The 25118-nt window shown below is 40.2% G+C and overlaps 3 protein-coding genes across 5 annotated transcripts in view; 1 reads left to right on the forward strand and 2 right to left on the reverse strand.

Annotated features, from left to right (window-relative positions):
- Positions 1–3885, forward strand: part of ankrd34ba (ankyrin repeat domain 34Ba) — a 7150-nt gene extending 3265 nt beyond the window's left edge. For both annotated transcript variants that reach the window (XM_068706401.1, XM_068706402.1), the window contains exon 2: positions 1929–3885. In XM_068706401.1, coding sequence (XP_068562502.1) covers positions 1978–3603 — 1626 coding nt within the window. In that variant the 5' untranslated portion in view covers positions 1929–1977 and the 3' untranslated portion in view covers positions 3604–3885. The remainder of the gene's footprint in view (positions 1–1928) is intronic.
- An 810-nt stretch (positions 3886–4695) lies between these two features.
- Positions 4696–13448, reverse strand: oclna (occludin a). Its single transcript, XM_068706403.1, has 9 exons — positions 13365–13448; positions 12633–12723; positions 11241–11910; positions 10987–11154; positions 8845–8975; positions 7890–8072; positions 6901–7072; positions 5453–5494; positions 4696–5315 (listed from the first exon to the last, which is right to left on the reverse strand). Exons 2-9 carry the CDS (start codon positions 12683–12685, stop codon positions 5217–5219), a joined length of 1518 nt encoding a protein of 505 aa, XP_068562504.1. The 5' UTR covers positions 12686–12723; positions 13365–13448; the 3' UTR covers positions 4696–5216.
- Positions 13449–15518: 2070 nt separating this feature from the next.
- Positions 15519–24286, reverse strand: marveld2a (MARVEL domain containing 2a). 2 transcript variants are annotated; one of them, XM_068706400.1, is made up of 9 exons: positions 24198–24286; positions 22577–22635; positions 20246–21214; positions 19859–20079; positions 18896–18931; positions 18637–18800; positions 18358–18529; positions 17305–17355; positions 15519–16418 (listed from the first exon to the last, which is right to left on the reverse strand). In XM_068706400.1, exons 3-9 carry the CDS (start codon positions 21195–21197, stop codon positions 16299–16301), a joined length of 1716 nt encoding a protein of 571 aa, XP_068562501.1. In that variant the 5' UTR covers positions 21198–21214; positions 22577–22635; positions 24198–24286; the 3' UTR covers positions 15519–16298. The 2 variants fall into 2 exon arrangements, with proteins under 2 accessions (XP_068562501.1, XP_068562500.1); XM_068706399.1 differs by having other exon boundaries at positions 22544–22635.
- Positions 24287–25118: the final 832 nt, after the last annotated feature.

A 25118-nucleotide genomic window follows, 5' to 3' on the forward strand; every position in this document is an offset into this window, starting at 1 on the left:
GAACACTTCATCCTTCAGTTTATCACAAACATTCAACATTACCACATAAAGGAACACTTCATCCTTCAGTTTATCACAAACATTCAATCTGGAGATACAAGGTTTTACCTGGAAAGGAAGGGGATGAAGAAGAAACTAAAGTTGTCAGACAAATGTAGCAAAAAGTACAATATTTACCTCTGAGGTGTGGTGGAGAAGTAGAATGTAGTAGAAAATGGAAATACTCAAGTAAAGTACAAGTATCTTGAATTTGTCAGCGAACAAAACCGAACCTGTAGAGTTCTGTAACAAAGTGTTTTAATGACTCATTAATTGATCTGTGCAACAGTGATGGAAAGACAAAAGTGAAAGACGAATACAAAAGGAGCAGCATGACTAAATGCACACCTCCTCCATCTCATCTGTCAAACATGGAGCATGCAGGTGGTGTTTAGTCTTAGACACACGTGTGGCTGCCAGAATAAGAAAGAGCCCGGTTGTTTTTAGTGATGATGCCGATGCTGGCGGCATGACGAAGCAGAAGAAGAGGAAGGAGACAGAAAACATTTGCATATTTACTGGGATGCAATCAAGAAATGAAGATTTCCATTGGTGGTGATTCTGTCTTCCCCTGTGGACTAAAGTGGTAGTGTCTCTGAGCACCAGACTCCCTTTAGAAAACCTCTAATTTTACTGCAGCAGGGTCTGACAGTCTGCCCCTCTCAGTCCTGGTTCTGATTCTCCCGTGCCCCCCTTCCTTCCAGCGGGTCCAGCAATACGTCTGGTGTCTGCTGGAGGCCCCGCTAGAGTCTGAGCTGAAGGAGGTTCTGATGAACCTGCATGATTTCATCTGGTTTCACCAGAATCCGACCCGGTGGCTCCGATCACGAGCATTAAGAATAACTCTATAGAAATAGACCATCTTCTCTCTTATGGTCTGATCATGTGATTTAAATTACACACTGCAGAATCCTGACATACAGAAGATAAATAATATTTAAAACCCACAAAATAAGTGTTTTGTTAAATCGATTCACTCAAACTCGTCTTATGATACTTATTGCTGTTCTGTGTGTCATTTGTCATCATTACGGCTCCAGTTTGTTTGGTTCATTAAACATGTATGTGCCTCACACAGAAAAAAAACACACACAATGTGAATCGATGTGTTTTAATTTCATGGTCCGTGACTCATACGGGAAAAAAACCCTGTTATGTTACTGTCTGAGACATCAGTAACAGCCGCCTTATCTGGTCTAATAGAGAGAAGCAAGGACAAACAGCACAAAGGCTGATAGAAAGGCTCTGCTGGTGCTGTGGAGGACGAGCTCATGAAAAGGAGCTGTTGAATGGATCCTATATGCAAGAAGAAGAAAAAAAAAGGACTTTATATGTTCTGCTTTTCCAAAGACTAAACTACATGGTTTCACATACACAAGTGATCATTTTAACACATTTATGGTACAAAATGATGTTACAAAGTGCTTCAAAGAAAGCAAGCAAAGAACACATCACACAGAAACATGTATATATACAGGAATGAAACAAATAAAAAATACTAAACGAACCACATAAAAAAAATTAAAGAAAATGTCTGAATCCTGAGATGGAATAATGTCTTCCTTGATGACATCAAGGAAGGTGATGAGATAAAATGTTTTAAGTTCAGATTTGAAAGATGCCACCGAGTCTGCCTGCTTCATGTCCTCCAGCAGAATGTTTTATTTAAATTATTTATGAATGATCAGAGAAATGTTGAGGAGTCAGAACATTTAGTGTCTTGTAAGCCTGTCACAAGAATTACGTTATGTACTTATGATATGATTTATATGGACTAGTGCTGGGCAACGATTCCAATTTTTAATCGTGATTAATCGCATTGTTTTCTAACAGCAGTATTCCCTTTACACAGTAGCAGTTATTTTTGTTTGTTTTATTATTTTCCACAGAAACCTGTCCTAATACATTTCCACAACCCACCAGCTGGGACCCAGAGGGATGGAGGGAGAAGGCAGTAATCCCGGGGTAGCTATGGATTCAGGTAACCCTTTGCTAAGAGCGGTCTTCCTCCGTCGCCTGCGACTCACGCGGCTGCTCCTGGAGGGAGGCGCCTACATCAACGAGAGCGACGGCCAAGGCCAGACGCCCCTGATGGTGGCCTGCAAGACCCAACACACCGACGGCCAGAGCGCCAGCCGGGACAAGCTGGTCCAGTTTCTTCTGGAGAAAGGAGCGGACCCCGACATCCAGGACAAAGAAGGTCGCTCGGCGCTGATGCACGCCTGCCGGGAGCATGCCGGCCCCGAGGTGGCATCGCTGCTCCTGGCTAGTGGGGCGGACATCGGCCTGGAGGATCGGTCCGGGACCTCTGCGCTGGTTTACGCCGTCATGGCCGGAGACTGGAAGGTTCTGAAGCTGTTGCTCGACACGTGCAAGGCCAAGGGGAAGGAGGTGATCATCATAGCCACCGACAAATTCCCATGTGGGAAACTGCAAGCCAAGCAGTACCTCAGCATGCCTCCCCTCAGTCCTCTTGATCGGACGAACATAACGGCATCAGCAGCTCCCACATCTCCCTCGGAGATCCAGCTCATCACCTCCCCCCAGTGCACCTCCTCTTCCTTATGTCCCCCAAAGACTGTCTTCTCCTTTAAAGATGCCCAGTCCAGTGGCGTAAGCTCCCATCCCTGTTCCCCGTCCCGTTTTCAAAGGCTCGGACAACCGGCGCCCAAAGGCCTGCAGCAGCCCCTCCTGAGGTTGAACTCTGAGCCTTGGCTAAAGATCCCAGCGTCTCTGCTCAGCCAGCAGCTTCACGCAGCCTCGTCTTCAGAAAACAGCAAAGACCTCAACCAAACTGAGGACCTCGCTTTCAGAATCCACAAACTGGAGGGCACAAATTCGACAAGCGACAGCTTCAAGTGGTACGAAGAACGATCGGCGAGGGACAAAGGAGCAGAAGCAAAGAACGAATGTGCCAAACACGTGGGACAAAAGATCTCCTTACCAGGTCTCCTGTCGTCCCACTCTGCCTCCCACCCGAACCTCCACTACGCAAACCTCGGAACAGATTTGCTCGCCTCCTCTTCCTCCTTCTCTGATGGCAAAAACCACGGCACTCCGCTCCACAGCATGGCCTCGTCAAGCCTTCACAGCATAATCCAGAGGCGCAAGCTCGGGGACATCTACAGCTCCGACCCGCAGCTCGCTAGAGACGTCCACAATCTGCCCGAGGAGTCCCAGCAGAGAGCGAGAGACCTAACGGAGGGGAAGAGGCTGGCCCCTTTACGCTGCTCCAGCACACTGGGCTCCAGGGAGTCACTGACGACGTCAGGCCCGAGCAGGAGGGTGCTGTCTGGGTACGAGCGCAGAGGATCTGGAGCCTTCCTGTTGGACCACAACTCCCAGGCCAAGCCTAGATGTCTGCCACCACTGGCCCTCAACTCCACCAACAACCCCATCCTCAATACGTACAACTTCAGCTCTGGAGGTGGTTTCTGTGAGAAGGAGTCTGGGATGAGGAGTTTCCTCCCCTCTGCTCCTCCTGGCCACCCCAAAGAGATGACCAGGAGGATGCTGCTGAGGAGACACTCGATGCAGACCGAACAGTTCAAAACCACGGCTTGAAAATTCAAAGAGAGTTCAGTGCGTTTTATTCGTGAAATGTTTTGTCATGTGTGAAGTGGTGTCAGTGTGGGGAAATTCTAAAAAAGAGGGAAACCAAAGAGGATAGATAAGAAAAACAAAGCATCCTAATCAATGTAGGGACCTTCCTCTGCTTCAGCGTGCTGTGGGTCGTTATGTGGCATCAGTGTGCAGTTGTGTAACACTTACTTAAACCTGCATTGTGTTTTTTTGGCCACTGGAGGAGGGGGCAGCAGAATAAGCTGAACATATTCACTCACGTTTTAACGCCCCCCCCCCCCCCCGTGATACCTTCAAAAGCCACCGTGGACGACCGCAACAAGCACTGCTTACATTTTCAACAAATAATGCCATCAGAATGAATTGAAAGCTGCTTTAACCACGTGAAACGTCTACGCATAGAGGCTTTAACATCAAGAGGGCTCGTTTTCACACTCGCTTTTTGCTCAAGGACTCTCAGATATACGTCAGTCAGCCACAACGCTTCGGGGCCAATCACACAGAGACGCCTCGCAACCAAGGCGACAACCTCACTTCTGAAGAGTGAAGACAATAAGGAAGTGTGTTAAAGATGCATTCTCTCTAGTGTCCACCAGGGGGCGACTCCTCTGGTTGTATAGAAGTCTATGAGAAAATGACTCTACTTCTCTCTTGATTTATTACCTCAGTAAACATTGTAAACATGAGTTTATGGTCTCAATCTCTAGTTTCAAGTCTTCTTCAATACAGCATGATGTTCATTTAGTAAATTATGGTCCATTTAGAGTCAAACAGACCATAAAGCAGGGTATGATTTAGGGCGGGGCTACACAGTGATTGACAGGTCTCTATCAGACACGTATACAGCGTCTCTACTTCACTCCTCCTCAGTCCAGATATGGTCATGAAATGAACCAATAGGTCGTTCCTACCACATCTACCGGCATCAAAACAGGAAGTCAATGGTGAAGAAGTAAAGCCCGCCTCTTGCTTAATGTTATTGGCTCGGTCAAGTGTGACATTGATGGTTTTGCCGGCAACTAATTTCTAGCGAGGTGTGATCGGCCTCATAGTGCGTAAGAACAGCAAGAAAAATGTTCAATAAAAGAATTTATTTAAAAAAAAAAAAAAAAAAGCTATCACACCGCATTAAGTACATTGCATTAAGTGTCTGTTCTACCTCCATAAAGAAACACACATGCTAAAAACATTAAAAACCTTTTAAATGTTTCCCACATATTTACAAGTTCATAATCGCTGATAAAGGATTAAAAATGAGAATTAAAAAAAAAAAAAAGATAAGAAATGAGCATCTCATGTTGTCATCGTAACAAGAGCTGTATAAAACATTATGTCTTAATTTGTGTTCACTCCACTAAGAGACCATTTCAGAAAACATGAGGCAGAAATAAATACATATTACAGTGTCTATGGCAGGTGACACTCATAATAAAAAACAGCGGCATCACATGAGAGAGAAAACAGGAAACAACCGAGTCAGTGTTTCACCAGCTCTGACAGATGGGTTTGTGTTTGATCAGCGTAGCTCCGCCCCCTAAAGTCTGCTGTTGTCTGAAAAGGGTCATTTAGTCCGTTGTGTCCCGATTTGGAGCCGTTCAGGCCCTGCGGTCGTAATCGCTGACCCTCTTCTTGATGTGGTTCAGTTTGGACTTCAGATATTTACACCTGCGCTTCTTCACCCGATAGTCTGGAGACTGTAGTTATGATGGGAGCAAAAGAAGAAGAAAAAAAAAAAAAAAGGAGGCGTGAGGATGAGTTATAGGAGTTGTAAAAAAAAATAACTAGAGCTTTTATGAGTGTTAAATCTGGACTCAACAAGGCTCCTACATACCTTCTTAATGTTCTTTATCCTGTTGTACTCATCCAAAGCATCCTGTTAAAGAGTGAATCAACAGTTTATGAAATTATGTCACCAAAACCTCACATTTAACAATATTTTCATTGAAACACATGCTTTATTTTGTCTCTGTCACTATATCTGCCTTTACACAGCGCGGGTTGTGACGAATACACAAGAAAATGGGAAATATTTGCCAGTGAATGCCATGTGTCTAGGGCTTTTATTGTGAAAGGTAACAACGGATGAGCAGATCTGGTCGAGATTGAAAGGAGTAATAAATACGAATAAAAATATTTTACTCCCCGACAAATGACGGCTGAACAAAAGAGGAGCCGTTGACCGTAGTTTGTGCTTCAGTTTATTGTTATTTGCACACACAAAAAAAAAATTAAATTGTTTGCACTTTGTTTATTAAAAGGAAAATGTTTGCACATTTAATTTGCAGTTTTTTGTTTGTTTGTTGTTTTCCTTCAAAAATCTGTCCTGTATTTTAAAATGCATGTGACTAAAGTAATAAACAGTGAAACGCAACATGAAAGTGCATGCAAGCTGCTTTTGATTCTAAGAAGTTCTGGCCCTGTATTACTTGGCATCAGATTGGAATTTTTGCGGCATCGCCCGCCCCGAGTAATAAAGTTTGCTGTCTTGGTTCGGACTGTGAAGCCTCTGTGTTGTTGTTTCATAAGTATAGACGCAACTCAACCTGTTTTTCTACAATATGATTGGATGACGCATTTATTTGTGTTGCAAAAGCTAAAAAAAAACAAAAAAACACCTAAGAAAAAAGTATGTCACCTTTTTGCCATGTAATGTTCGCTTTCTGTGTGAAAGTATTGATGCAAACTAATTGTACAAAAATAAACCTCCCCCAGTGTGTAAAGGGCTTGAGAACAAACATTTGGGGCCACTTTGGGGCAAAAAAGAAGCTCATAAGTCCAGTAGTCTCTCTCTTTTAGCTCCGTTTTTGGTCTCCACCACCAATATCTGTCTCTTTAGCTTCTTAACGCTCCACTTTGTTCACCAGCTCGTCTCTAACCGAGTCTCTCTTCTGGAAAAACGAGAGCGGTGAGACTTTACAGAGACTGAGACATTGAATTTGTGGGCCGTAAAAACCAAAACAGTTATTAGATGCTAAAACTGAAACGTTAACGATAATTCTCTCTATAATCGACTCCTTTCACATCACACAAACCCATTTGATCCACTTTATATTGTAAATAAATATTGATTAAAGTAGTTTTAATGCTCCGGTTTTATATTTAATTTTATATGAAGCTACATTCCTGGGTCCTTGCTTCCAGAAACAATCTCTTTGCACAGATTCGTATCGTTAATAAATCCATAAACATGCTTTAAATTAAAATTGATATACGTTTACTCACTCACATGTGCTCATATGACTATAACCAATATTTATGACAGTGAATAAAATCTCTCACCAGGTACTGTGGGCTGCCCTCCTGCAGGTCATCCAGCTCTCGATCCACCTCTGACAGACTCTTGTTGAGGGCATCCAGCTCCCCCTGCAGGTCCTTGTACTCCTGGTGGTCGTGGTCAAACTGGCGCTTGTAGTCGTTGCGCTCCGGCTCGTTCGCTATCGGAGGAAATTCACTGAGGCGGAAAACAAACAAACAAAGAAAGGGGGGGGGGGGGGGAAGAGAGAGAGAGAGAGAGAGAGAGAGAGAGAGAGAGAGAGAGAGAGAGAGAGAGAGAGAGAGAGAGAGAAGTGGTGGAAACAAAGTCAATATATTTAAATACTGTATTTAAAAGGGTCAGTGTGGAGCATTTTTAATAGTTTGTAGAAATGTAATATTCCTTACTACGTTTTCATTAGTGTACAATATCCTGATATTTCTGTACTTCTACTGATGTAAAGTTTTGAATTTAGGACACTTGTAATGTTTCACACACACGCACACCTTACTGCATTCAGTTGGTTGCAATCTGCAACCTCACCACTAGATGTCACCAAATCCTACACACAAAGAAACTTTATATTTCTATTCCACAATATCTCAGAGAGAAATATTAAATATTTTATCTGATTGCTTGAGTAAAATGAAACTCTTCATTTTACCATATAATTTGTGTCAAATTTACAAAACGCTTCTCAAAACAAAGATTAAAACATTTCACGACTTTTCTTTTTTTATTCTCACATGAATAACAAAAAAAAATAAAAATCTAAAAAACAAGTTGAAATAATCCAGATATTTTATTTACTTATTTTGTGACAAATATACTTTTTTAGACTCAATAACTTAGTCATCATTTGTTGTATAAATATGATCATAGTATCAAATAGTTAAAATCAGCTCACACATATTTGTTACCAATACTTTTACTTGTAGTGGAGTACTTCCTCACTGTGGTATTAGTACTCCTACTTGACTAAAGGGTCTGAATACGTCTTTAAGTTTATTCCTACCTGTCAAAGTCGTCGTCGTCCAGCTCATCTCCTGACGAGTTGTAGTCCGTCTCGTAGTCTTGTCCGTCAGCGCGTCGCGGCCGACCTGCTCGTCTCTTCTTGGGCCTCCCGGCCGAGCTCGGAACGTCTGAGTTCGTGCTGTAGGGGGCGCCGTTCTGCAGCGGCAGGTCTTCCACTGGAGGTCTGTGGGACAAAGAACACATTGTTAGATTAATTATACAGAAAGAAGCAATAACAATGCACCTGGAAGTGTGCTTCACAGTTTATATGACAAAGGAGGAAGTAAAATACTTTGATTTATGACTTCCTGTTTCGGTCATGCATACTTTTCATGATGCCAATCAGCACTGAAGTATTTCACTCAGTTTCACTGTTGCAAGAAAAATGTGATTCATGAGTGTATTTGCTGAAACTGGCAATGTTAATGTTAAAATAGGAGCTCATTCCAGAGTCTGAAACGCTTTGTGTCTTTATGGAGCGTGTAGACTCTCACTCTCTGCAGGAAAAAAGAAATCTGCCTGATCCACATTTTTGCTGAATAACAAGTTCCAGCATGTAGCCATCTCATGTACTACACATTAATATTAATAAAATACTGCATGTTTATACATATGAAAGAAGTGGACATAGTCGTTGTGATGTCACCTGTTAGTTTGTGGACTGATGTTTTAAAGCCTGGAGCCCTAAAGTATACGTCTCTGGTAGAGACCTGTCAATCACTGTGTAGCCCTGCCCCTAAAGCATACTCTGCTTTATAGTCTGTTTGACTCTAAATGGACCATAATTTACTAAATGAACATCATGCTGTATTGAAGAAGACTTGAAACTAGAGATTAAGACCATAAATTCATGTTTACAATGTTTACTGATGTGACAGGTGGAACTTTGTCCGCGCAGCAAACACGAATAAAGCTGAACTCTGTCTGCAGAGCGCTGGTTACACATCAACACTCACTGAGGCGTGTAGCCGTATGGAGGTTTGTCATAGTTGGTGCTCTCGTCGTCCAGGTGACTCCTGGAGCTCCTCAGCTTCTCGGGGTAGTCAGACATCGGGAGCACTTCAGGGCCGACGGACACGTTGTTCACCTTTGGGAGAAAGAAAACATATTGGCACCATAATACATACATACCATAATAAATACATGATGATTTTAATTCATCAAATATTCATTTCAATACTTTTTAAAGCATAAATGCAGAATATTTGAAAGTTCCAGCTCCTGGAATGTGAGGATTTGATGCTTTTATTTGTAATATACGATACTAAAATATATATTTTTGGAAGTTTTTTGAAAAAAAACAAGTCATTTTAACACTTTAACTTGCACTATAGAACATTTTAAGAAGCATTTTTCCCCCATTTTCTACACCAAGCGATTCATCATTAATACAAATAATTGTTAGTTGCAGCCCTAAAATGTAGGATTTCTTATTTTACCCCAAGCAATCATATAGTATTTAACACAACATATAATTACTGCATTAACACAAAACTAAGAAAAACTAAAAAACAAGAATGCTCCCGTTTCAATAAATGCTAACCTAAAAAGAAAAAGTATATTACATAACATGCAAGAAAAAAATATTAGATATAACATTTAAACATTTTAATGGCAGTTGAAACTCTATTTATTTAATTTGGCCTATAATTAATGTAATTTTTTTTTACAAATTCTCTTTTTCTTCACGCTCCGTTTATTTTATCATCTACTGTCTTTATTTTATTGTCTATCTACTTTTGTTTGAATATGTTGCACATCTTTTTTGTAAAGCACTTTGAGCTTCATCTCTTACATGAAAAAGACTCAATAGATATATTATTCCATATATATCTCAACATGGTGTTCAGCCTCTAAGTTATTATTTCTAACAGAAGGCTCGATAACGTCCTTAAAGCTTCCTGTGAAGAACAGAACAGTGAAAGACTTTGTTTTGGCGTAAAACAAGCTGAGGTCCATAAATACTCGTTCATTTTGATTACAGTTATGTTTCTCTGGCGTCTGCACATTTTATTCACTTATGCTTTTGTTATAATCAATTTAATCCACCGCTGTCTGCATAAATCTGCATTACTCATAAATCTGCATGATTTCTAATATCTGCTGCACTACTTTATACAAAACCAAAGCTGCACTCAAACACTCTGCAGCATAAACTAAACTCTGTCGGGCGGTTTCCCTCCAACACACCTGCTGGAACTGAACCAACTCTGGAATGATGAAACCTGCAGAGACTCGTCCCGCTTCACCTCCACAACAACAACAACAGCAGCAGCAGCATGTAGTTGCTGCAGGTCGCTGCAGTTTCGCCGCCTCAGCGCTTTCAGGCAACTTCCCACGAGCTGCAGGTTCCCAGTGTCGTGTTACTGGTGATAACATTTTTTTTATTTTACTGTTGGAGATTGTCAGCGTGAGACTGATACTGTCGTCTGTGTAAACGGCACACCTTGAAACCATCAACTCTTCCCCTCCCCCGCTCCTCAACAGGTGGCTGCCACCAAACAGGTTGAACCGCTTCAGCTGAAATAAAAACACCCAAACTACTGCTTCTTCATGTGAGAGACTCCTGAGCTGGGATCACCTCTTATGGAGACGAGATAGCTTCTTTTGACTCCATTTCTAGGGCAGCGAGTGACTGAAATCATTCTTAAATCGACTGATCGATCAGAAGATTAAATTCTTTAAATCTCCACAAAAGCACCACTTTAAATCTAGTTTACCAGAGATGTGCTCACAATTTTATTAAAAATGTGTTATTCATCATGAATACAGACTAATAGATGACGTATTTTCTGACATTTTATAGACGACTGATCAAGAAAATAACATGCAGATTAATCCACAGTGAAAGTAATTGTTTATTCTATAAAATTGCCCGTCCTAGTTTCCCAGATACTCTATTTAGAGTAGTGAGCTGCAGAGTGTTATTATGGTATGGATGACCTGAACGAGGTGAATGGCGTTACCGCGGTTTTACCACCGCCGTGGAAAGGGTGGAGTGAGCGGAGGGATATTCAGTTAGTTGCAATCTGCAACCTCACCATTAGATGGCACTAAATCCTACACGCTGGCCCTTTAAATACGAATAATTAACTCACCCACGCCTCCACATCTTGAGGCGGCTCCATCTCGTCGATGACCTTCACCTTCTTCCACAAGATGTTGCTCTTGCCGAAGTTTCGGATTTTCTGGCGAGTCTTCAGAGCGAAGACGAGCATGATGATGAGAGCGATGGCGACCAGGAAGCCGAACACCACCGCGATGGCCTGGAAAAGAAGACCAGGGAGTTATAAAAATGCAACAAATCTTTATTTTGTACACGTAATACGAGGAAGCGAAGACGCGCGTTCACCTCCTGCGGCTCCACGACGCAGTAGTGGTAAAGGTACTGGTTGGTGAAGACCCCAGTAGTCTGCGGTTGTTGGTACTGAGCGCACAGACCGGCAATCTGGCTTCCGTAGGCTGATCCGGACTGCGCCATGGGGTTCACCGCCACTAGGTAGACTATGGCAGCTATTAGCATTAGCAGCGCTAGGATGGCGCAGATGATCACGACCGCCAGGTAGAACCTTCGGCTCTCCGACAGGCTCTGGTGGGACACGATGATGATGAAGATGACCAGGCAGGCGATGAACGTGATGGCCGCCATGGCGATGATGAAGCCTTTGCCCTTTCGGGGGTCGTTGTAGTTCCCTCCGATCCCGCCGTAGCCGTAGCCGTTTCCGGCTCCGTACGCACCGCCACCGAAGCTGCCGCCCCCGTAGCTGCCGCCCCCGTAGCCTCCTCCTCCGAAGCCCCCGACGCCCCCGTAGCTGCCGCCCCCGTAGCCGCCGCCGAAGCCGCCCAGGGCACCCTGAGAGTCCCAGGCCAACGTGGAGGCGACGCAGGCGAAGATGGCGACGCACATCACGATGCAGATGATGGACATGATCTTGAGGATGCCCGGCGGAGATGCCCAGCGGTAGAAATGCTGGAACTCATCATCCGGGTAGTAGGAGTAGGCCGGCTGGGGAGCGACGTTACTGTGGAGAGAGATATGAGATTTTCAACATAAGAGCATTAAATCAGCAAGGAATCTTATAAACAACTGAATACTAATATTAACTGTAGAATTAAGGCCTCGAAAAATATTTCCATCCACGCAATAAGAACGAGCATAATATCTGTATACATGCAAACACCGCTGAAGTATTTTATTTTGAAAACCTATCTAAAGTCATGAAGATTGACATATTTTTAAAAGTTGTCTATTTTAATTATATTAAAAATATCCATGTTGCTCAAAGTCAAAATCGGTTATTTCCAGATCTAAAAAGTTAAAATCAAGTTTCTCAAATTGGAAATGTGAAATTTAGACACCAAAATTAAGAAAAAAATCGAATTAACTACGTAAACTCTCTCTTTCTCAATCTGTGAAACCACAAAAATAAAACTTTAAATTGCCTCCTGGAATCCAGATACATTAATGTCAATGGTTTTTAAAACAACATATAAGAGTTCAGTAACATTTCACGACATTTAAATCAAACTTTTATTATATCGTGGCCTTTCTTTGCTTCCATACAGAGGGACATTCTGTCTTTAACTTGATCTCTGTGAATATCTGAAGCATATAAAATAAATCACTATATATATATATATATATATATATATATATATATATATATATATATATATATATATATATATATATATATATATATATATAGTTGATTTATTTATATTCATGGAAAAAGAGACTCACTATCCAGTATCGGACTCGTAGGGAGGTGGACTCCCATTGGGCCTGGAGGACATGATGGATCCTCTGGGTGCTGCTCCGTGAAAAAATTAATCTGCAAGAAGATTTCTGTAGTTAGGACAGATTTATTTTTATTTTGTAAGCCCATATCAACACTCTCAAACTTAAAGATACTCAGTAAGAAAAAGTTTACTATGACATAAGAACATACAAATGCAGCATTTCCTCATATTTTAAGAGGCAGGGCCAAGGGAATTTCTAAGGCATTGTAGCTAGAAATAATGACTTAAACAATAACTCCATAATAAAAACAATAGCCGATTATGTGTCTGTCAATCAACAAATAGATTTATCGTTTCAGTTTTGTTTAAAATGATCCCGGAGCCATAATAACACGCTGTGTGTCTTAAAACGGCCATTTTTCCGACTGGGTCAGGCGGTGTCAGAGTCTGAAAGTGTCTTCGCTTCAAATTGGTGTTATTTAAACTTCAAAACTACAAAACTTCCTGTTTAATCAAAATAAAGTGACAGCAAACACATTCAAACACTTAGCAGGTTTATTCATTAGAATTCCGCACTTTTAAACAGCTGTATTTTTGACAACACAGCAGTTAATTGATTTAAAATCGTCTCCAACGACACACCTGTCTGTGGTCGCTGTAACAAGTTATCAAAGATTGTATAAAACCACAAGTCTCTGGTGTTGAACCCACAACCGTAGGAGGATAAACTCACCTGTCTCACCTGTCTTCGTGTCTCTGCTCCGCCTCAAATGTTTCAACTGAAACTGCAGCTGCTGATAAAAAAACACAATCCAGGCCGCACCCAGGTGAGCGCCGGTCTCGGCCCCCTGTTAGCCCCGCCCCCTCTCACAGGTGTCACCTTACAGCAACAACGATACCGGAAGACCTCGTTCACCCTTCAGGGAAATGTCCCGAAACGCTTCAGAGGATGTAAACAACACCCTGTAACGTGTGTGACGTAAGAGAAACAGGTCATTTTATTTAGGTAAAAACAGAGAGTAGAGAAAATGACAAAACAATGAATTATATATATTTAATTTAATTTAATTTAATTATTAATTTCGTATATATTTAAATTAACATGTAGAATAAAAAATGTTTTAAATATATTTAAAACATTTATATATATATATATATATATATATATTAATATATAAAATAAACTAAAAAATAAATTAATTTTAATTAAATAAAAAATGTTTTAAATATATTTAAAACATGTTTATATTTATTTAAATTTTGTTTTATTAATATATATATATTAAATGAATTATTTTGGTGTTGGCACACAATTCATTATTTGTCTATTTATCCCAAGACAAAACAAGTTGAAATATATATATATATATATCATTTTAATTTTTTTGGAGTGTACATATATATTTATTTATCAACTTTTTTTTGTCTTGGGGAAATATAACCAAATAATGAATTAAAACAAAAAAATTTAACGGAAATAATCAATTTAATTTAGCAACTAATTTGTTGGTGAAAAAAAACTTAAAAGCATTTTTTGATGATTGGCGATCAAAGGAAAATTATAACACTTTACATTTCTTTAATGATTTCAACTAAATATGTATTGATATACAGATGTTTTTAAAAAGCTTTTACTACATTTTGTTATTTTCGGGGCTTCAAACTTTTGGAGATAAAATAAAGTCAAAGAGATATCCTTAAATCAAACACATCAGGTGAATGTTATCATTGTTAATTCATTACATTAAGGGCTGCAACCAACGATTATTTTTATATTACCAATAAAACAGACGATTATTTTCTCGATTAATCCATAGCTGGTTGTGTCCATAAAATTTCAGAACTACAAATTACATTTATTTAATATTATAGTATAATTAATAGTATTAATAGATATTAATAGTATCTTGTTTTGTCCAAACAAAAGCTCAAAACTAAAAGACTGAAATAAATGAATGTTTGACGTTTGTGTGTGAAAAATGACTGGAACAAGTGACCTAAATGTAGTTAGTGTTTCGTTGAACTTTATTCTGCTGAGTTTTACTCTTTCTCAGTAAAACCAAACTGTCGGCTGATCAAATAAAAAGAGAGAAACCACAGACCGTCAGTGCAGAAACAAAACTGTATTCTGGAGACAGAAAGCACCAACAAATCACTTTAAATTATGAAATAATTATGGACATTTACAGCAAGACAAGAAATTGATGACATGAGGAAAACACAGACTTTATGATGTCACTTCCTGTCAATCATGAGGTCCAATGTTTACGGCGGTACAAAAAAGAGCAAACGGAGATATAAAGTACATGTTTGTGAAATGGCAGAACAAAGTGTCACAACATACAACATTTAACATTCTATAATAAAACATGCATATTTGCAGATTAAAAAAAATTAAAAAGACAAGTGTGCAATTAAAAGAGCTCAGTAAACCAGCTAGATGAAGATTCGTCGGGACAAACAGTGTTTTTTATATTTGTGGAATTTACATCGCAGCGAAAGTAAACTGATAGAAAGTAAGCAGTGTTTTTATCTTTACCTTTCTGTTCTTCTTCCACCTTCTAGAGATCACAGTCACGTCAGAAACCAGAGTTATTTATGAGTTTAAGAGCTGAAACTCGGCTACAATCACAGTCACAGTATCACACACACATATATATATATATATATATATATCTATATATATATATATATATATATATAGATATATATATACACACACACACACACACAGATACATACATATATATATATATATACATACATACATACATACATACATACATATATATATATATACATACATACATACATACATACATATATATATATATACATATATATATATATATATATATATACATATATATATATATATATATATATATACATATATATATGTATATACAGTTCTTTGCATATTCAGACCATTTAAAAAAGGAATAGTGTGATATTTTGGGGGAAACACAGTTATTTGCATTCAGGTGGAGCGTTAGATGAGAACATTAGTAGCATTTAAACAGCCAGGAGACAGTTAGCTTAGCATAAAGGCTGGAAACAGCTAGCCAAAACCCGCCAACCAGCACCTTTAAAGCTCGTTAATTAACATCTTGTATGTTGTTTGTTTAATCTGTACAAACAATAATGAGCTAAAGTATGATGAGCTATCTCAGAAAAAAGAAATAAGTGATTTAGAATTTCTATTTGAGACAAAACAAAATAATTGTGTTCATATGGTATTGTCACCATAGAAAACCAGTTTACATCAAATATATTTATGTTGTAATGTGTGTTACAAAAATAAAGTAAATATCAGATCAGTCAGCTCAATCACCGTTGTGTTACAGATTTTAAAAAATGAAAATCTTTAAGATCGCCACTTTAAAAAAGCTAATTGTGATTTTCTTACACTTGATCAAGACATAACGAGTAAATCTGTGAACTTTAGAGGCGCTTGTTGGCTGACTTGAGCAGAGCAAGGCTAGCCGTTTCCCTCCGCTCCCAGTCTTTGTGCTAAGCTAAGCTAACTGGCCAGTGGATGAAGCGTTATTGTCATGAGAGTGATGTTGGTTCTCTCATCTAACAGTACAGATGTTAAAAGACTTCCTGTTTAAATGCGTCCCCCCCCCCGCTGCTCAGCTGTGGTTCTGTGTTTGTGTTCGGAGGTTCAGCTGAATCCGTCGTTCCACTCCATCACTTTATCGTACTCTTGGATCTTCTGTTTGATGTGTGACAGTTTGCTCTTCAGGTACTCGCAGCGCTCCTTCTTCTCCAGGAATGTCGGGTCCTGGTTTGAGGACGCAGAAACACACAAAAATATGTTTTTAGGATTTTCACTTTGATTATTTACTGTTCAGGAGCAGCAGTTAGTACTATTATACTTTAAGCATCTCCTGTTGTTCCTTCATCACCATCAACACGCTGTAGTTTATTCTGACTCAATCCCACATACAAACACTCACTAGAGCACCAAATGTGGATTCATCCGCCGCTGAATATAGTCCCCAACAAACGCACTGTTTCCTCCTGTTAGTTTGATCTCACCGACAGTGAGCAGCTGTTTTAGGAGATTACTGAGCATGTTTCATGTTTTTAAAGATCTTCAGTATGAACCAATGGGCTTTGAGCAGAGAGACACAGACAGGAAGTCAGACGACATCGAGAGGTGGACGAACACGTCTCCAGCTAACCGGACACACGCATCTCTCACAGTCATTATTCATATTTGTGAATAAATGTTTTGTAGTTTGAATGATGAAAACTGCTGTTTTAGGATTTTAGAGACTTGGATAAAACTGCACCAGATGTGTGATTGTAAACGGATGTTTTGACAGTTTTGCTGTTGTAGATTTACTTCAATTCACATACATACATACATACATACATACATACATATATATATATACACATATATATACGTATATATATATATATATATATATATATATATATATATATATATACACACACACGTATATATATATATATATATATATACGTATATATATATATATATACGTATATATATATATATATATACGTATATATATACGTGTATATATATATATATATACGTATATATATATATATATATATATATATATATATATATATATAACACAAGCAGCTGATGCTCAGTGTAAACAACAACACGGACGAGACAGTCGGCTCACGTTTTTCTTCCTCTGGTAGTCCTGAAGGATTCTGTTGATGCGGTCAACCTCCTGCAAGAAGACAGAGACAAAGAGTCTGAATGAAACTTTAAGTTGTTTCCATTAAATTAGAGAAATGCAGGACGACGAGGGAATGTGAGGGTGGAGGAGGAAGTACAGCGGGAACAGGAAGCGCAAACACAGGAAGTAACGAGGGACATTTTAACAACACAAAGACTGGGTGCTATAATCTAAACACCAGAATGTTTCCTCTCATAACATGGAACTCATATTGAACGAGTGTTGAACTTTGTAATATAAAATGCAAAGTCGAGTCCAGTGTGCTGTGACGGTGAGGTGGAGCAGTGTTTGTTTAACACACATGAGAACCAGAAGATCAGCTCCTTACTTTCTTACTTTCTTCTTTGAAAGTGTTAAAAATGGTCAAAACCTAAACTGAGAAAATAGATCATTTCAGTGATCTAACAGTGTTGTTTCTTTAAAACTGTTTAAACAAAGTGAAATATTGATCGAAATACATAATGCATGTTGAATATTCAGATATTAAAGGGTACTCCTGCAATTGTTTAACACACACACACATAAAAATAACACTATCTCAGCCTCTACTTTAAGGAGAATTTAAATCCCGAGCTAGATCCTACAATTCCCATAATGCAACTGAGTGCTGCATATTCAGACATAAAAGGCTACTTCTGGATTTGTCTCTCACACACACACACACACACACACACACACACACACACACACACACACACACACACACACACACACACACACACACACACACACACACACACTACTTTGAGGAGAATATAATTCCCTTGTGTGGGTCAAACCACAAAAATGCTAGATCCTACAATTCCCATAATGCAACGCAACATCAAGTAAACCCTCTGGGCCTGGTGAATACGTCCTCCTTTTAACTCCTCAACTGATGTGTAAAACCGGTAAGTGTACCTTTAAATGGTACAAGTAAATATATGAAAGTCAAAAGGCTAAAAACTTAAACTTGATAAAAGTAACGATGTAGATATTTTTGGAAGCAGTCACCGTCTGGCTGGTCGGATGCTGAGGCAGACTGCGCATCATGGCGTCCATCTCATCGAACTTCTTGAGGGTCGCCTGCATCTCCGCGTGGAGCTCTTTGTACTCCGAGTACTGGTCATTGAACACGGCTCGGTACTGGTCCCGCTCCTCGTCGGACCGGACGGTCGGGTACTTCCTGCAGGAAGCGAACCGATAAGAGTATCAATAGGAGTACTAGTATGAATAAAGTCCTAACGGTAGCGATGTCTACACAGTGTAATGTATTTGTTGAGCAGCTCTTACCCGATGTAGTCGGGCACAATAACGGGTTTTGGAATGTGTCCTGATGGTATCGCTCCCTGTAGAATGTGAGCTGGAGCAGCTTTTGGAGCGGCTTTGATGGGAACCACTGAGGAGCCTTCGACTTGCACCGGAGCTCTGTGTAGTGGAGCGGAAACCGGAGGCATCTGCAGAAAAAAACACAAAAACAACATGAATACTGAATAGAGGCGGCGACTTTCATCAACACAAATGTGTTCATGTTGCAGCAGCAGATGCTCACCAATGACTGTGCAGCTCGCGTGTCAGAGGGATACATCTGTGTGTACAAAACATACAAAAAATATAATACAAATATAATCCATCAACACGAATAATGATGAGTAACTATTAAAGGAATAGTTTTGACAAAATTCCAGAGCGTTAGACGAGAAGATCGATGCCACTCTCATGTCTGTCCGCTAAATATGAAGCTGCAGCTGGGAGATGGTTAGCTTAGCTTAGCATTAAGACTGGAAACAGGGGCAAACAGCTAGCCTGGCTCTGTCCATCCAATCAGCACCTTTTAAGCTCACTAAACTATTCCACAATTATGTCGTCATATATATTCTGAGAGCTTTAGAAGTGCTGGTAGACGGCTTTGTCTTCGTTTGCTAAAGTATTAAGTTAGCTAACAGCATTAGCATCTTATCTTAGATAAAAAAAACAAAGTTTGTTAATCATCATTGGATTTAGCTGTGACTGAGGTCTTCCACATTGTTTCATACAGATTTGTTACCTTTGGATGGAGCCAGGCTAGCTGTTTCCCCTTGTTTCCAGTCTTTATGCTAAGCTAAGCTAACTGTCTCCTGATTTTAGCTTTCTAATTATCCCACAGACACAAGAGCGGTATCAATCTTCTCATCTAACTCTGAGCAAAAAAAGCAAATCATATTTCCCAAAAGGTTGGACGACTCTTTAAAGAGACCAAAATAGAAACAAACAAGACATCAGAACATGAGTTTCACATGGTGTGATTCTCAATAACTAGCATAGCTGTAAACAATGTGCATATTTTGCCCTCCAGCAGCACAAAGGCAGGACTCCACCTTCTCATTCCTCGAAGGCTATAAGCCTGTTTGCAAATTCTGTGGTTTGCTGTTGAATTGCAGTCCGTGTGTGTCATCAAAGTGACAGATATCTTTGGCATAATCCTTTAATTCTGAGAAGAATCCCAACCCATAGAACAAAACCAAAGAGCTCTGACCTCGTGGCCGTGCTTCTCCCGGTATCTGCGTGCAGCTTCGTGTCTCCACAGCTTGAGGCAGACGGCGGCTCCGATCAGATAGACGACCAAATTGACAAACAGGAAGATGATGGCGGCGGTCTGGCCCGCCTCCGTCCTGCAGAACGCCCCGTTGATGCCGTTGTTGAAGACCGGGTAGGAGCAGAGACCTCCGCGGGTCGTGTCTCGGACGTAGACGATGCCTGGCCAACAAACAGGAAAACAATATTTAGTGCGAAAAATATACCTATCAATACTAAATATACATATCAATATAGATAGTTTGAGTGTTATTCGTCCTGGTTTTTGTCTACACTTGTAAAATGAAATACATAAATAAAACCAGAACAAATAAAAGGAGAAACCTACCAGCTGCCATGAAGAGCACTGCCAGCGCCAGGTTTATGGTGAACTCCGTCAGAGGCCACCAGGACGAGTCCAGCAGGATGGTGCGGTAGTACATGGTCATCCCCAGCACCAACACTATCACCGTCACCAACCAGGCCAGCCCCGCCACCACCAACACAAACGGCGTCTTGGGGCCCGAGTAGTAGGACCCGCCCGTGATGCCGCCGTACGCTCCTCCGGAGTACGCTCCTCCAGGAGACGAGTACCCGAACATGTTGAACCACTCGTTGTCTTTGTGGATGTAAGCACAGACGCAGGCGAACACGGCAGCTCCCAGCAGGAGCTCCACGCATCCCAGAATCCTCAGCAGCCCAGCCCAGGACTTCATGTAGGCGTAGCGCTGATTGTACTCCTCCACCCGCTCGCTGTAGGTCAGACCCGTGTGGTGGGTGCGCCCCGACACGGACTCGTGGGCGTCCCGTAGCTCCAGGAGCTCCTTGCGCGAGTTGTAGCTGCCGCCCGAGCCGCCATACGGATCTCGGTACGACCCGGGAACCGAGGGGGAGTGCGGCGGAGAGCAGCGCACCCCGTCGCTGGTGCTGTTGTTGTTGTTGTTACATGAGGAGGCGGGCATGGAACTATTCGGGTTACTGCTGCGGTCGCTCGCTCTGAAGAAGTTCTTCCAGGAGTCCGGGATGAAGCGGTGGACCGGTTTGATGTCGAGGGCCGGGTCGTGGTCCGGGTCCGCCTCGACTTCGCTGCCACCGGGATCGAACTCGGGTCCCACGGGAGGCTGGTCCGGCAGAGGCGGTGGAGGGAGCGGGTCGGAGCTCTGGGCGAGGGGGGGCGCTCTCTGCTCGCTCAGCAGATCGTAGGAGTCCGCTCGGGGCAACGAGCCGGGCGGCACCTGGTCGTAGTACGGCGACTGGCGGACGCGCTCAGTGCGTCCGTAAAAACCTCCTCCATTGGACATGAGGATGGTGATGGTCCCTGAGAGCACACACACACACACACATTCATTAGGTGATGTTTAAACGGCTTTCAAGTAATTATTCTTCTCTCAGCTAAAACAATTAGCTGCTCGACAACTATTTTTAGAATTTATAAACTATTTAAGTCATTTTTTCCAGCTACTCAAATATGAGGATTTATTGCTTTTAGTTTCGGACAAAAATAGACATTTAAATATATCATCTTGTGCATTCTTCTGATGTTTAATAAACCAAACAAATAACCAATCAAAACAGGTGACGTCTCATAGACTGTAGACAAGAAGTGGACGTAGTCATCGTCGTGACGTCACCCATTGGTTTGTGGATGTTTTGAAGCCTCCAGTTCGGCAATTTGGTTGTCGCCATCTTGGCTTTTTTGCAACCAGTGAACAGGAAGTGACCATATTTGGACTGAGAAGGAGTGACGTAGAGACGCCGTAAACGTCTCTGGTAGAGACCTGTCAATCACTGTGTAGCCCCGCCCCTAAAGCATACCCTGCTTTATGGTCTGTTTGACTCTAAATGGACCATAATTTACTAAATGAACATCATGCTGTATTGAAGAAGACTGTAAACTAGAGATTGAGACCATAAACTCATGTTTACAATGTTTACTGAGGTAATAAATCAAGAGAGAAGTAGAGTCATTTTCTCATAGACTTCTATACAACCAGAGGAGTCGCCCCCTGATGGACACTAGAGAGAATGCAGCTTTAACACATGAAGCATTGGCTTCACTCGGCATGTGACATCCAAAACTAAAAGTTCTACAATTTACTATTTAACAAGACAAAGGAAGCAGCAAATCCTCACAAATGACCAGCACTTATATCGATTAAAAAACTAAATTGTTGCCAGTTTATGTATCAATTCATTGTTTAATCTCAACAATTTATATCACAAACAGAACCGAGAAGACAAAGAAAGAGGAAATGTAAAAAAGAAGCAAGAAGATAAAAAAAACGAGTCCCAGACTGATGAGAAATTAAGATTATACATTCAAGAGTTTCATTCATGCAGCGTCTGTTTACCCCACAAACCGAGACAGATACAGATTACCCAAAAGTACCAGAGGTCACCAGAGAACGTTATCCCACCATCCTCCATGCAAGCTGAGTCAAGAATGCATTTTTGTGCTGCACCCAAATACGTGGCACTGCTGCTGCTGTTGTTGTTGTTGTAGTAATAATAATGTGTCGTATCCCAAAAATGCTTAACTTACCAGTAGCACAGAAATACATTCTTGACAACCAATCAGCCCTTAAAAGCCCGTTTCTTTAATGATCCCGAGAGGTTTAATAAAAGAGTATGAACTGTGCTTGAATACCTCTTTCACACGCAGTCACTCAGCACCACTTACATTGGCCTGCAGGTCAGAATGCAAACCTGGTGTGAACGTACAGAGAGCCGAGGAATCACCTGTAAACACACAGAGAGACATGAAGCTCTGAGATGTGAAGACGGAGATCACAACAAACAACGTCTTCATTGTTTGTTTTGTCCGATCACAAGCTCAAATATATATGTATATATATATTGATATTTACAGTGATATAAAACTGAGACAAAGCAGCAAATCCTCACATGTGAGAAGCTGGAAACAGAGAATGTTTCAGTAGATCAATCAGATAATTAATTGGCCACAATGTTAGTCGTCTTTTGTTATTTTTTTTTTAAAGGAAGTATTGAACGGTTCCAGCTTCACAAAAGTAAAGATTTGGGTCAATAACCGTGTTGTTTTTGTAGTAATGTTGAGGTTTGGACTAAACAAACATTGTGAAGGTGTCACTTTGGGCTCTTTAATGGTGACGTCATTTCTCACTATTTCTACAAACCAAACAATCAATCAATCAATGGAGAAAATAATCAGCAGATTAATCCATAACGACAATAACAAGTAGTTAATAGTTTAAAATGAGCTCCAGCTCAAACAACTACGACAGTAAAATCCTGATGTTACATGAATGCTCGAGTCATAATCATAATCTAAAAATAGAATATATAATACATTTCTTTCACTAATGACAAAGTATTCTTACAGGTACATTTGAATACTTCCTCCACCAATCAGTGCTTCAGAGACACTTTAAACGTATCATTAAACTACCAACACATATGAAGTACTTAAGATGAGCTCCACCGTTACCTGCTGCAACATTAAAGTCATGAACAAATAAACGCATCAATAATCATAATCCAGGAATATAAAATATTCTGAAAATGAACCGCATGATGAGTGCTTTTACTTTTTTAATACCTAAAGTACATTTTTCCTTCACTAAAGTAACATATTTTAAACTTTTAATTGTAAAGTACAGTAATATTAATCCAAAAAAACATCATAATGTAAAATACTGACGGGAACATGTTACTACACAGTGAGTACTTTTGCTTTTCAGACATACATTTTCCTGATTAAGTACGTTTTTCAATGCAGGACTCTTTTACTTGTAACATGATGATGAGGACAGTTTGTGTACTAATACATCAACAGACGCTTCCTCCTGTTATGAGGAAGCTGTGTTATAACGTTAATACTACAGGAGTATATATATATACACATGTCAGCTCTGATATAACAACATGACATTAATATATATATATATATATATATATATATATATATATATATATATATACTGTGTGCAGTCAAGGAGGCCTAATGACGTAAAAACAGACGTTGGCTCTGAGCCAGAGGAACGAGTCAAACTAACTCAATAATTTGAGTCTGTTTAACTTTAATTATCCTGTTATCAGGTATTATATTAAAGTAAGTTAGTTTTTTTAAATGTCGTAAACAGTTTTTTGAAAGTTTAGTCACGACAACGGCGGTAAACTCACGTTACGTTTACTGACTTTTCGACAGTAAAAAGTTCACATTCCACACTGTAATCGACACCTAATCGATACCTAACACACCGCAGTGATCAATACTTTGATTATGGGATGTAGAGACAGTCCGTTAGTCTTTCCGCACTTACCTTGTTCGCTTCCCTTCCTCGCTTCTCCTTCTCCTCCTCCTTTTTCTTCTTCTCTCGTTTCGCAGTAACATTAAACCAACAGGTTTCGCTCCGACGCGACCACGTGACCTGCCCATCCCCGTGACATCACTCACACAATAAGGGGGTGGGGGGGGTGTTACCTGTTTGAAACAACACCTGAAGCAGCCATGACTTATAAACATTGAGTACATTTACTCAAGTACTGCTTTGCGGTACTTGTACTGAAGTATTATATTATAGGAGTATTATAACCCCTAACCCTAACACTAAGGATTTAAATTTGTAGTAAATAATTGAAGTCAAATATAAATGTTTTGTAATGCCTGCCCTATAATGGGATACAAACTTTTAAAATCAATAAAACATATTAACAAAAAAACAAACAAAAGGTGCAATTATTTGAGTTATTTTTTTATTTTTATACACTTTTATACACAATTGAAGTCATAGTTTAAAACATGTTAGAAAACAAGAGCACAAACCAAGAGAGAATTACAAGTAGTAGAAAAGTATTAGACGGACGGACGGACAGACAGACAGACGGACAGACAGACACATTTAGAGTACAGTTAAAGCAATAAAAATAACAGAACACAATATATACAATGAAATATAATAATAATACAATTAACTAACTAAATAAATAACTAAACAAATGCATAAGTACATAATAACAATAAGTAGACATTTATACAGCTAGCTGGATTGTATACTTGTATTTGAAGTACTTTGAGTACATTTAGCTGGTAGTAAAGGATCAGAATACTTCTTCCACCACTGGTTATCTGTGGAGAGTTTCTTGCTGAGCACTAGATGGCGCTCTGTGGTTACAGGATAACAGGTGCTGAGATGTGAAGAAAGAATGTGAGTCCTCTGTTCAGCAGAGTTTCTGTCTCAGAA

The sequence above is a fragment of the Cebidichthys violaceus genome, unplaced genomic scaffold (genome assembly GCF_023349555.1).
Source record: "Cebidichthys violaceus isolate CVI_PGR_0920_01 unplaced genomic scaffold, fCebVio1.0.p SCAF_12, whole genome shotgun sequence".
NCBI classification, from domain to species: domain Eukaryota; kingdom Metazoa; phylum Chordata; class Actinopteri; order Perciformes; family Stichaeidae; genus Cebidichthys; species Cebidichthys violaceus.